Genomic DNA, 12240 nt, shown 5'->3' with positions numbered 1-12240 from the left:
TGGGGTAGATGGAAGTTCAGATTATGTGTCCCAGAAACCTGCCAGATGGTTTAAAGTGGCCTTGCTCATGAGGACAAAGCAAGTGGCAAAGATGTTTGTGAAGTTTGATTGAAATTGTTTCATAAAATAAGCATGAAAAAGGTAATGTTCTAAAAATATTTTTTAATACTAAAAGTTGAGGTTCAACTATTTCATCTATATTCCTTTACGTTTTTCTACTAGAGTTTGCTAAAAAATCTTTTTTTTTTTTTGATGAGCTTTTATTGGAAGAAATGGGAGATTGCCTTGTAATTAGGCTTTCTGCAAATTTGGGTCTTTTTAAAGATTAAAGTATAGCCCTCATTAAGAAATAACATGATATTATTTAGTATAGGGATCAGTCAAATTAACTTTGGAATAAAAATGGCATTACTGTGTACAGAATTTAGTTGAGTTTCAAACAAATGCTGTTGGGATAAGTTTGGTAGGGGTTGATCCTGTAGATATGTGGTATGAATAGCTATTTGTTTTTTAAATAATAGAACACTCTCCTTTATCCCATGCTCTTACATCAGTGGCCATTGTTTTCTGGTTCACAGAAAATGCTGGTATTCACTGAGTATAAATGGAGATGACCAGTGATGTGCTCCCGTTTCTTTTTTCAAAATTCAGAAACCGTGTATTTCTCATCCTAAAGAGTTACAGGTAGTCCCAAATTATGCATTTCCTTGAAAAGTTTATGCAGAAAAAAAATCAGTCTATTCCCAAGTTCCTCAGTGAAGATATCACATTACTGACTTCACTTTGAACTTGGACATGCTCCAAGGTGGAGATCCATGAAGCAGCAACTATTAAACAGGGAACACTTACACACAAGTTTTCTAGGCTAGTTACCTCTATGACAAAACGGACAAAATGCACGCATATCCCCTCTTCTTCAAAGTTTCCCTACCAGGGAAATTTCCTACCCAAATCAGAAGCCATTGCACCCAATCAAAAGAGCTTTTCTGGTGAAGAGGTAAAACCTCAGGAACCACAAGAGGTAAATAAAGGGAGGAATATTATTATTGCCTTGTATTGAAATCAACATGAGGAGATGCATATAAAATAGGTAAGAGGCTATAAACTGAAGTATGAATTTTGATCAAAGTGGGGTTTAGGTGCATGTGTGTTCTATGTAAATGAACTTTAGGTGCTTCCCAGTTCCACCTGGTCCAGAGAATAGAGTGACACTCACGTAAGGGACATGGTTCATATGAATAAGCATTTAGGGTCTAAAAGAGGTTGGACCACAGTGTGCCCACCTCACTGGCAGCGTGCTTTTCTAGGGGATCTCAGTAACAATTGCTATGGGTGTTTATACCTGCAGCACTGAGTATAATGCTGTGTACACAACAGGTGGTCAGTAAGTGCAAATTAAACCAGTTGCTATCATCAGTTGCTATGGGTGTTTATACCTGCAGCACTGAGTATAATGCTGTGTACACAACAGGTGGTCAGTAAGTGCAAATTAAACCAGTAAGTGTCTTGTCAGTAGTTTTGGAAAGATGGAGAAGGGTGGGTACTGTGAACTTTCTTTTCATCATAATCTTAAGTTATTTTTCATCATTCAGGTATTTCTGTAGTACAGATAGAAGAATGTGAAATTTATAGAATTACAGGCATTTATGAGAAAATCGACCAGTATATTAAATTGAATAAGATGTATGCAGCTGGAAAAATGATTCTGGAGTATTTATCAATGGCATGAGTGTCAATCTTCATGCTCACGTAGCTGCTCCTCTGGCTTTTCCTCTGCGGGGAGCTCCTGTCCGAGGCCAGCGTCAGCTGCACCATCATCCTGTCTGGCTTGTCTCCGTTCTCGGGCGTGTAGTTGCCCAGGTCATTCACCTCCCCATCACTGTAGCTGCCGTCCAGCAGGACCGCGTGTGGCTGAGGCAACCCGCAGGTGCAGGGAAGCTGCGGACACAGCAAACGCACGTTGGGATGTGAGCTCAGCATCCTGTCTCAGAAGCCCTTCCAAAGAAGCTGCCTAGTGGAGAGCATTGCCTTTTTCTAGTTTTTATTATGGGGTTGGGGGAATAATGGTGGTGGCACAATAAACATTCTAAAACAGCAGGTAACCCATCAGCTGTTAGGAAACATCACGTCATATCAGAGATGCACAAGAAGGTTCATGATCAGATAATCGGCATGTTCTCCATGAGATCATAAACTGATATGAGCCCTGATAAAAATGTTTACAATTATTGCATGTGTGTGTGTGTGTGTGTGAGAGTGAGAGAGAGAGCGCGGCGGGGTGGGCGGGGGGGAGGGATGGGGGGGAATTTGAAAGGTGTGGCATTGTGGGGATAGTTCCTCCTATGTAGCTAGAGTTTTCTGGAGGAGATAACCATTGAATTGCAGACAGGAGGATGAAAGGGAAACCAGGTAGGAGGGAAGATGATCTGGGCAGTGATGGGAGATGTATGAGGTCACATGTGGAGGAAAATTTCCTAGAATGGAGGATATGTTTCCCTGGAAGCTTTTATATATATATAAATATATATGTATAATATATATTATATATGTGTATATATATATATAATGTTTATTGAAGCATTTATTATGGTGGCAAAAAATGGAAACAATATACTGCCCATTAATAGGGGAATAAATCCTGTTACATCCAAGCCGTTTATTATTATACCACTATTAAAAAGAATGTCTTGGAAAAAGAAATTCCTGGAAGCTTCTTTTATGATACCTCTATGTTCATAAATCATTTGTTCCACTGTGTTGAACTGCCATTTATTTCTATCACTAAACTACCAACACCACCAAGATTAAAGGGACCACGTCTTAGTTAACTTGGCTTAGCAGCTCCTGGCATATGGTAGGTGCCAAATAAATATTTGAATGAATGAAAGAAGTAGCCCAGAGTAAATTTCACACCGTTTTTGTTTGCTCTTCACACCAACCCATGAAGTAGGTGGAGGAGGGGGTGTCACTGTCCCATTTTACAGAGGAGGTTGGACCTGGCCAGGGTCCAGAGCTAGTCCAGGCGCCCATTCCAGGGCAGACACTCCAGCTCATGGTAAAGTCACCTTCTCCTGCGGCTTCCGCTCTTTCCTCTCCTGCACAGTGGTCAGGTAGTTGACGGCCGCGTACTCCAGCACCGAGAGGAACACGAACACGAAGCTGACCCAGAGGTAGATGTCCACGGCCTTGATGTAGGACACGCGGGGCATGGAGGCGTTCACACCCGTGATGATGGTGGACATGGTCAGCACCGTGGTGATCCCTGCAGACACAGTGAGAAAGAAGCATGGGTTTGTCTTTCACCAAACCCACTGGATGGCTTCGTGCCTCTGTGCTTTCTCCCAGCTGCTCCTTTAGCCTAGAATGTCTCCATCCCTGCCCCCTCTGTCTAGCAAACACCTGCTCACCTTTCCAGTTTTAGCTTTTATGAAGCTTCTCCTGTTTCTCCATCCCCCGTGCTCACCCTCTCCCAGCTCTGTGTCCCTGCATCTTCATCACGGCCTTTGCATCACTCTGTTCTTCGGCAGAGAGCCCCTGACAGGTTGGCAGGGTCTTCCCATTCAATTGCTCAAAACAAAGATTGCAGGGGACTTCCCTGGTGGCCTAACGGTAAGGATTCCGGGCTATCACTGCCCTGACCCGGATTCAATCCCTGGTCGGGGAACTGAGATCCCGCAAGTCGCGGGGCACGGCCAAAAAATAAATAAATAAAAATAAATGAATAAAAAAACAAAGATTGCATATATGAGCAGGTATGTATATTTCTTGTAACTCCTTCTCCAAAAAAGGGAAAAAAGGTACACAAGTTTTATTTTAATCTTTGTGCCCTTGTTGCTGGTGTAGAATCTTGCAGTCCTGGGCCTATATTACCAGCTGTCAGGGCACTTCTGGCAGAGCCCCATCCCACTATGCTGCACCTGGCTGCACATTCTGCCATGTTGACTTGAGGACTCAGTCAATTTTACCAAGAATGATGTTAACCTCATTTATGGGAAACAGATTTTTTAAACTAGAATGTTTATTTATTGAGCACAGTAGCTGTTCAAGCTACAGAACAACCGTTAAAGGCCAGGGCATCTGTCAGCGGAAATTTCCCCAAGATTTCAAATTAAGCTCAGAACATTTGCTTGGCAAACACCAAATCACAGCGGATTGGGGTCATCTTAAGGGCCAGCGCCAATCCTATTCCACTAAAACCTGGTGGGTCATCTCTCCCTTGAAGCTCCTGGACATATTAGCAATGGTGCCGTGTGCGGAGTGGGTGCGATATTTAAAGCGGGGAAGAGAGTTGATAGCAAATAGCTGTTGATGGAGGCTTGTAGAGTAGGGATTCTCAGACTTGAGTATGTATAGGAATTACGGGGGCGGGGTAGGGGGGGGTGGTCAGTAAAACAGTGATAATAATAGCTAGTTCGTGAGCTTTTTTTATGCGAATTAAGTGGGATAATGTATGTAAAACAGCCCAATACTTCACAATTAGTATTAGCTGTTACTATGTTACCTTATGGATTGAAAGCAGTGACAGACACCAATGATAAGGTGTTTTTATCTTTGTGAACCAAGGCAAAAGATCACGAAGACTTGATCAACAGATCAATGAGTAAGAAGAGGAAACCAGTCGAGACAGGAAAAGGTAATAGATGTGCAAGAAAGTGGAAAAATAACAATAAAAAAAGAAATTTGGACAAGCAATTTAAAAAAGCGAGACTTCCTAAAATCTGGTTAGTTTTCTGACTTTAACTTGAAGAATGTGGGACTTCCCTGGTGGCGCAGTGGTTAAGAAACCGCCTGCCAATGCAGGGGACATGGGTTCGAGCCCCGGTCTGGGAAGATCCCACATGTCGCGGAGCAACTAAGCCCATGCGCCACAACTACTGAGCCTGCGCTCTGGAGCCTGCGAGCCACAACTACTGAGCCCACGCACCTAGAGCCCAAGCTCCGCAACAAGAGAAGCCACCGCGATGGGAAGCCCGCGCACCACAACGAAGAGTAGCTCCCACTCGCCGCAACTAGAGAAAGCTGCGCGCAGCAATGAAGACTCAATGCAGCCAAAAGAAAATAAATAAATTTTTAAAAACGGAGAGATAAATTGAAGAATAATTTGCTTACAATAAAGTGCATAAATCCTAAATATTGAGCTCAATGAATTTATATATTTCTATAACTACCATACAAATCAAAATATAAAACATTTACAGAAAAAAAAATTACTGGGGGAGCTTGTTCAAAATGCAAATTCCTGGTCCTCTCTCAGAGCTTCTGATCCTATACATGTAGATGGGACCCCGGATTCTTCATTTTAAACAATTTCCCCCAAAGACTGTCACAGAGATCCCTTGGGCCACCTTTGGAGAAACCCCATTACAGAATGTGACTTTCTTAGGCAGGTGGGCAGAGAAAGCACCACAGACCAGGACCACCCACCCCAGAACTCAGCTCTAACAAGATTAAAGATGAGTTGTTTACATGGGAACCTATGGGGACCTAGAAACAGCTTTGCTGCATAGATTTTTTTTTTTTTTTCTTTTTTGGCCTCTATGCTTTTGGGATCTTAGTTCCCAGACCAGGGATGGAAGCCGGGCCCTCAGCCATGAAAGCACAGAGTCCTAGCCATTGGACCACCAGGGAATTCCTGCTACATAGATTCTTAATAGTGGCATTTTACCTGTGAATGAATAACAAAGTTTTTCCAAGTTATAATACCAACAGGGGTTCAGGGCCAATTTGGAAAGAATGGTTTTATCTGGAAGGAATTACTTGTATTTTCAGATATCTGGAATGTGCACTTGAGAGGTTTCTTACCTAAAGGGACTCTGGCGGGCACAGCTCTGCGGTCGATCCAGAAGGACACCCAGGACAGCATGACCATCAGGGTGGCGGGAAAGTAGGTTTGCAGCAAGAAGAAGAAGATGTGGCGACGCAACGTGAAGTTAATGTAGAGACGGTTGTACCAGCCTGGGGGACACAGGAAGAAAAGAGAACACACAGCAGAGCCACTCAGCTCCTTCATAGGACAAACTTTATTCAGAGAATCATAAATGCCTTAGATGCTTCCCTGGAAACTTACCCTACCTTTATAAAGGGGAAGTGAGAAAAACCATGGAACAGAGTGATTATACGATAACTCATACCGCATGGGTAAGTCCATCTCAAGGAATTTTGGCCCTCGTTCTGTACGTAAAGGGAACCAGGCCATTGAAGACTCTTGTTACTCAAACTACAGCACAGGGCCCAGCAGTACCGCCATTACTTGGTTGCTTGTTGGAAATGCAGACTCTCGGGCCCCGCCCCAGATCCTACTAACTCAGAACCTCCTTTTAACACTCCTCCCCACATGATTCCTGTACACGTTAAAGCTTGAGATGTATGGGTTTAACAACGTCCGTTGGATTTCTTATGGGGGAAGATATGTTTGAAGTTAAAATACCAAGCTAACTACAACAATGCATTTAGGCTATGCTTTAGCTCCACTCTGTTGTTCTTTACAAGGAAAACTTACAGGGAGGAGTTGAAAGGAACAGGAGAATGGTGGAAGGAGAGGAAAAGGCAGGATAAATTTGACATGATGAGGGCTGAAAATAAAATGGGGACTTGGCAACATTAACTAGAAAACTTCGCATCCAGGACAATTTTAGTGCAACGGTTATAATTATAACAGCTCCAAAAAGTGACTGTGGAGGTGCTTCCGGACTGCCTGTGTCCTTCTCAAATTCGTGTGTTGAAACCTAATCCTCTATGTGATGGTATTTGGAGGTGGGGCCTTTGGGAGGTGATTACATCATGAACGGGATTGCTGCCCTTATAACATGTGTCTCGGAGAGCTCCGTCGCCTCTTTCCCCATGTGAGGACACAGTGAGTCTCTGAACTAGGGAGCGGGCTCTCATAGACACTGAATCTGCCGGGACCTTGATTTTGGACTTCCCAGCCTCCAGAACTGTGTGAAATAAATTTCTGTTGTTTGGAAGCTACCCAGTCTATGGTACTTTGTTATAGCAGCCTGAAATGGACTCACGCAAGGAGGAAGGTCAAAATGCTAAGAGTCAAAGGAATGGGGGATCCCCCAAAGGACCAAGACTGGTGGGTGATGTATGCAAAAGCTAAGAGACGTGGGATCGCCACATGTTGGAAGGGAGCAGTGCCCTCCATTACAGATCAGAGAGACTCAAACGGCGGTACTTCTCTGGGTAGTCAACCATGCGATGTTTTAGCAACAGAAACTGCATAAAGATTAGAGCAAAATCAGCCTGAAAGGTAATTGGTCAAGAAAGAGGCAAGGGTTGGAGAGAGTGAAGCTCAGCTGTAACCTCAGGTGCCAAGAGGAATACCACAGTGCCTGCCCTCAGGCAACGTCGGCGCGGGGGAGGGTTGGCAAGCTTGCCCAGGCCCTTGGTTCAGAAAGCAACAACACTGCCCACAGAGAATGACCAATGACCAGTAGTTCCTGCACCGTGGCTCACCAAGAGGGTCGTGCAAGCAGTATGGTAGGAGGGGATTGGTTAAGAGAGAAGCACTCAAAGGGGCTGAAGCCAAGAGAACGTGAACGGGAAACAATAAACCTGAAATTGGACTATTTCTTGCCCATAGGAGAGGGCGCTCTGGGAGTTATATCAGGGTGAGATTTCTGCTGCTAAACTGGCGATGCTGTCGTCTCAAACAGACATCCCCATGGGGTTTATGTTGGAGCCCTTACCAGCATTTTCTAGGTTATCACTTCTGATGCTTTGGAAGTATCAAAAAATCACCCCCACCCAATGCTCACCACCCTCTAGACCTGATCTAGAAGTCCAGATCCTTGGTTTCAAATCCAAGTGGCACAGGCTCTGCTCACTTGACCACAAATTCACAGGCTTTCTGAGATGGAGGATGCCCCGCCCCTCTCTTAGCCCCGCCCTATATCTTAGCCCCGCCCCCACCTGTGCTGCTGTAGAAGGCCAGTTTGGTGGTGGTGTGGAACTCCTGGATGAGGAACTGGGAGAGTGAGATCCGCTCATCTGTCTTTAAAGAGTCATTGCCTTTCTTCCAGTATAGCATGAGGTCGTCTTCCGTGTAGGCATCTGGAAAGACAGAGACAGCGTCAGACGCCAGGAAAGACGACGAGCCTGTGAGGCTCTGTGGGGATTGGGATAAGATGGTCTGAATAAACCGCAGTCTAAATGAAGCAAGAGTAAATCCAAAAAGACAAATCTAATTCTCCTCGGCCTTCCAAAAGTCATCAGGGCAAAGCCCTCAGGCCTAAATGATCGTCATCGCTGCAAAAGTGCTCACCCCTCAATTCAGCCTTAAACCAGATGAAATTGCTATACTTGTAGACCAGAAACTACAATTTGCTCTTTTAAAAAACTTGTTTGCAGGTTAAATAGCGGCAACATTTCACGTGGTTCAGCTTTCTAAACCATGGGTGATTTACACCTTTCTTCTTTCAAAGGGTGACCATGCATTATTGATGGCAAATACCTTTGTTGTTCTTTTCTTGTTTTTAGCGGCATGTGGGACCTTCCCGGACTGGGGCACGAACCCGCGTCCCCTGCATCGGCAGGCGGACTCTCAGCCACTGCGCCACCAGGGAAGCCCGGCAAATACCTTTAAACACTCTCTCAGGTAATAAGGGCTGCATTCCAGCAAGAAAGGACCCATAAAGAGATGCAGCAGAACAAGTGCCTTCTCTGCAGGCTTCCAGTTGCTCCTGCCCAGGGTAGAATCAAAGCGATTCCCCCGAGGATTGCTTCCCCTCTGGCGCTACACTTCCCCACCCTGCCCGCCTGGCTGAGCACACCACCTACCCCAGCCAAGCAGACCTACCTGCTGCGTGGGCAGAACTGGGATAAAACCCTCAGGGGTTGCCGGTCCAGTCTGCTCGTGTGTAAACAGTTCTCTCTGGGGCTCCCTGAGGCTCTATTTTATTCCTCTTTTATTCTGCCTCTAACCCTTGACCTGTGTGATGGCTGCTTTCACGTGTCCCCTTGGCCAGGCTATAGTAAGAACCCAGTGATTCAATCCAACACTAATCCAGGTGCTGCTGGGAAGATGCTTTGTGTGACATCCACAACCAGTTCATGTGAAGTAAAGGCGATGACCCAGACTAATCTGGGTGGGCCTGATCCAATCAGTTGAAAGGCCTTAAGAGCGGACCTGAGGTTTCCCAGAGGAAGAAGACATTCCACCTGTGGGCAGCAGGGTGGGCTCCTGCCCGAGAGTCCCCAGCCTGCCCTTCCCCATGGCCTGCCTTGCAGGTGATCGCCGAGCCCTACGCTCCGGTCCCCTGTACTAACTCTCTCCCTGTGTATCTCCTATGGTTCTGCTTCTCTGGTGGAACCCTGACAGATGCTGCTGCCTGGGTATTGTGGGGAAAGCAAGGTTCTGGAGGCAACGATTAGTCCTTCGCTGTGTTACGCCCCTCCTCTGTGTAATGGAGATCACAGGGAGCTTGGGAGGATTAAAGGACAGAGCAGGTGGAAAGCCGTGGTGCAGGAAGCAGTCACGCCCTGGGTCCTGGTGTTTATTCCCCCTGATCCCACACTAAGCGTCCTGCAGAGCTGTCCGTGCGGCCCCTGCTACATGGGGGTCCACGTCCCTGCGCTCCTTGGCCCTGGTTGACTGGAGCCAGGGGACCCCTGCTGCACCACCACCGCCCGGGGAGGCTTACCAAGGTGCCCTGGGCCAACATGACTCCTTACGGGACTTTGACACAGGCTGAGACGTGGCAGTGGGTGTGTGTTGGCTCAGGAGAAGTATAGGAATGGGAGTCATGGGAGGGTCCAGACTGTGCCCATAAGAGGAAACATTCTGGCAGAGATTGGAGCACGGGGGCAGGTTCGCAGAGAGCTAGAGATGCCAGCGGCTAGTCCTGGATGCTGCCGCAGCCTTGCTCTTCCTGGGGCTGGTGTTTAACTTTCCAGGGCGTGTGTGTGTGTGTGTGTGTATGTGTATGTGTGTGTATGTGTATGTGTGTGTGTACGTGTATGTGTGCACCAAAGTTCAAAGCCATTGCCATGGGCATTAAAAGGGTCAGTTATGGGCATAGAAGGTTTGAGTCCCAAATTTGTTTCCGATTTTCAAACTTACCCCAGACTTCGCTTCTATCTACAAAGTCATTTTAAAAGCATAGGCACGATTAGGAACACGTCCTGCTCCTGTTGAGGGTCAGAGGTGTTTAGAGTAACTTCAGATGTGTGTGTGGATATCTGGGCACAAGTCTACTCACAGCTCTCAATTTCGAGCGAGCACGTTTGTGTGTCCAGGGGAAACCGGCTGAAGTCCATGTTGCACATGGCGGTCACTGTAACCCTAGAAACAAAAAGACAAAATCCAAGTGTGCAGAGGCTGCAAAGTACAAGTGCAAAATGATAAAACAAGAAGAAAGCCCTCTGCTTCCTCCCAATACAACTGCCTCCTTCTTGTAATTCATAAGCAGTGTGCCAGGATTTAGAGAACCAAGCATCTTATGTGTGATACCCACATTGGAGTACTCTTGGGTGTTTATGTTTAACCCCAGGGTCAGTGTGGGGAAAACAATGATTGCACTAAACTCCTATCACATGCAAGCATTGTAGTAAAGCAATGGTCTCATTCAATAAAACAATGTGAAATCACAACTCATCTGATATGGTTCCTTAAACCACAGGAGCATTTATGGCTCTCCTGTTTCAGATCATTCAAATTCTTCTTTTACTGATTTTATTGATATTCAATATTTGTGTCCAGTGTCTTAGAGATAATATTCATGAAGTACTTATGCCAGTTGCCAAATCGGCACTTTTTTTTTTTACAATGTTGATATTTCTATATTGATAATAACGTCTACTAGTGGATGCAGGTGTTTTTAATGGGTAATTCCATGGAGATCACAGTAATGGGAAAACACTGGAAGATCTTACGGTATCAACATGCAAGCACTTGTTGGCATCTAACGGTTTTGCTTCAGAGTTTACACAGGAAAGTAAGATTCTGCATCAGAGAAGAAGCAAATACAGATTGTCAGTCATGGAAGAAAGACCTCCCGCCCAGTGTGGAATCCCATGGCGGGTTATGATTAACAGTCATTGGCTAGTGAACATACTATTTTTCCTTCAACCACAGAAAATTGGTTATGTATAAGTTGTAAAAATTATCTGCATAATTCACGGCCAAAAAGAAAAAAATTCACTTGTAAATGGAAATTTCAAGGAAAAGAGCTTTCTTGAAGAAATTAATTATCCATATATTCACCTTATTTTCCTCGTTCCATTTGAGTGTTGGAATGGTTGTGTTCTGGGAGGGTTTCTGTATTGTTAACAGCTGGGTCATCTCATCTCCCCTAGAAATACTGATATACAGGATGTTTTTGGGGGGTTGTCAGGCTGGCCCCTGACTTGGACACCTAGTGGGTAGCCAGCCTCCCATTTCTCCGGGCACATCACCAGATAACCACACCTGATAGCATCACCAGCAAGAAAGAAACTAGGAACTAAGCTTGGAGACACTTGTGGCACACTTTGGGGACATGAAATGTCAAATGCAGGCAGTTTTTGCTGTGAACAAAAGGATTAAATAGCTCTACTCTCTGTATCAGTAGGTACAGGAACAGATGTTTTTAGAACCACAGACATCATCAGACTGGTTCTTGGCACCCTGACTTGATGCTTTTCCACTTGTAGCCCACACACTAAACAAGCACAGTGTGTGGTGTGATCTCACCCATGTTTATTATTATGCTTCCCAAAAGTCCCTTTAAACTGTTCCAGTGGGAGGATCGTCCCCTGTCTTGGATGAAAACTTGCCAGGTCCTGGGATTTTCCTGCTTACTCTCATGTGATAGGCAGTCAAAACCCTCAGAAGTAACAAAACACATCTCGCTTCCGAAATTAAAAGAATTTTGGTCCGAGATATTAATCAACACTTCAAATTTCATTCACATTGAGACTTCTTCTCCCCGTCCCCAGCTAAGGCAGAGCTGACATTTGAGTGGTCAGTGTCTGCCCATCTCTGGTCACCTCCTACCTACGTGGGCGGAAGTGAGGGCGGTTGCGGGGGCAGGACAGTTCTCTGGTGAGGGTGGCTTCAAGCTCTCTGGGCCTGCTGTGCAGTTGAAGCGGAGACTTTCTTTCCTGTGTCCTTCATTCCCACCGCTGGACACCTGCATCCTTCAGCCGCATCTCCCATGCCAGCTCTTGGCTCACCCACTGTCCATCCTACACACACTGAACTACTCCCAACAACCCTGGTAGTGCAGACCGAGCCCACCTGGCTCTGCCCCTAGGTGG

At 45.7% G+C, this 12240-nt stretch overlaps 1 protein-coding gene across 2 annotated transcripts in view; it reads right to left on the bottom strand.

The window, feature by feature from the left end:
* Nucleotides 1-1520: 1520 nt before the first annotated feature.
* The window catches only part of GABRR1 (gamma-aminobutyric acid type A receptor subunit rho1), a 32227-nt gene continuing 21507 nt past the window's right edge, over nt 1521-12240 (bottom strand). For both annotated transcript variants that reach the window (XM_082855265.1, XM_082855266.1), the window contains 5 exons: nt 10203-10285; nt 7915-8055; nt 5803-5955; nt 3066-3262; nt 1521-1938 (listed from right to left, as the gene is read on the bottom strand). In XM_082855265.1, coding sequence (XP_082711391.1) covers nt 1645-1938; nt 3066-3262; nt 5803-5955; nt 7915-8055; nt 10203-10285 — 868 coding nt within the window. In that variant the 3' untranslated portion in view covers nt 1521-1644. The remainder of the gene's footprint in view (nt 1939-3065; nt 3263-5802; nt 5956-7914; nt 8056-10202; nt 10286-12240) is intronic.

Source organism: Leucopleurus acutus (assembly GCF_964270905.1).
Source record: "Leucopleurus acutus genome assembly, chromosome: 15".
In the NCBI taxonomy this organism is placed as follows: Eukaryota; Metazoa; Chordata; class Mammalia; order Artiodactyla; family Delphinidae; genus Leucopleurus; species Leucopleurus acutus.
The sequence above is the reverse complement of the archived record's forward strand: the minus strand, read 5'-3'. Positions and strand labels throughout refer to the sequence as shown.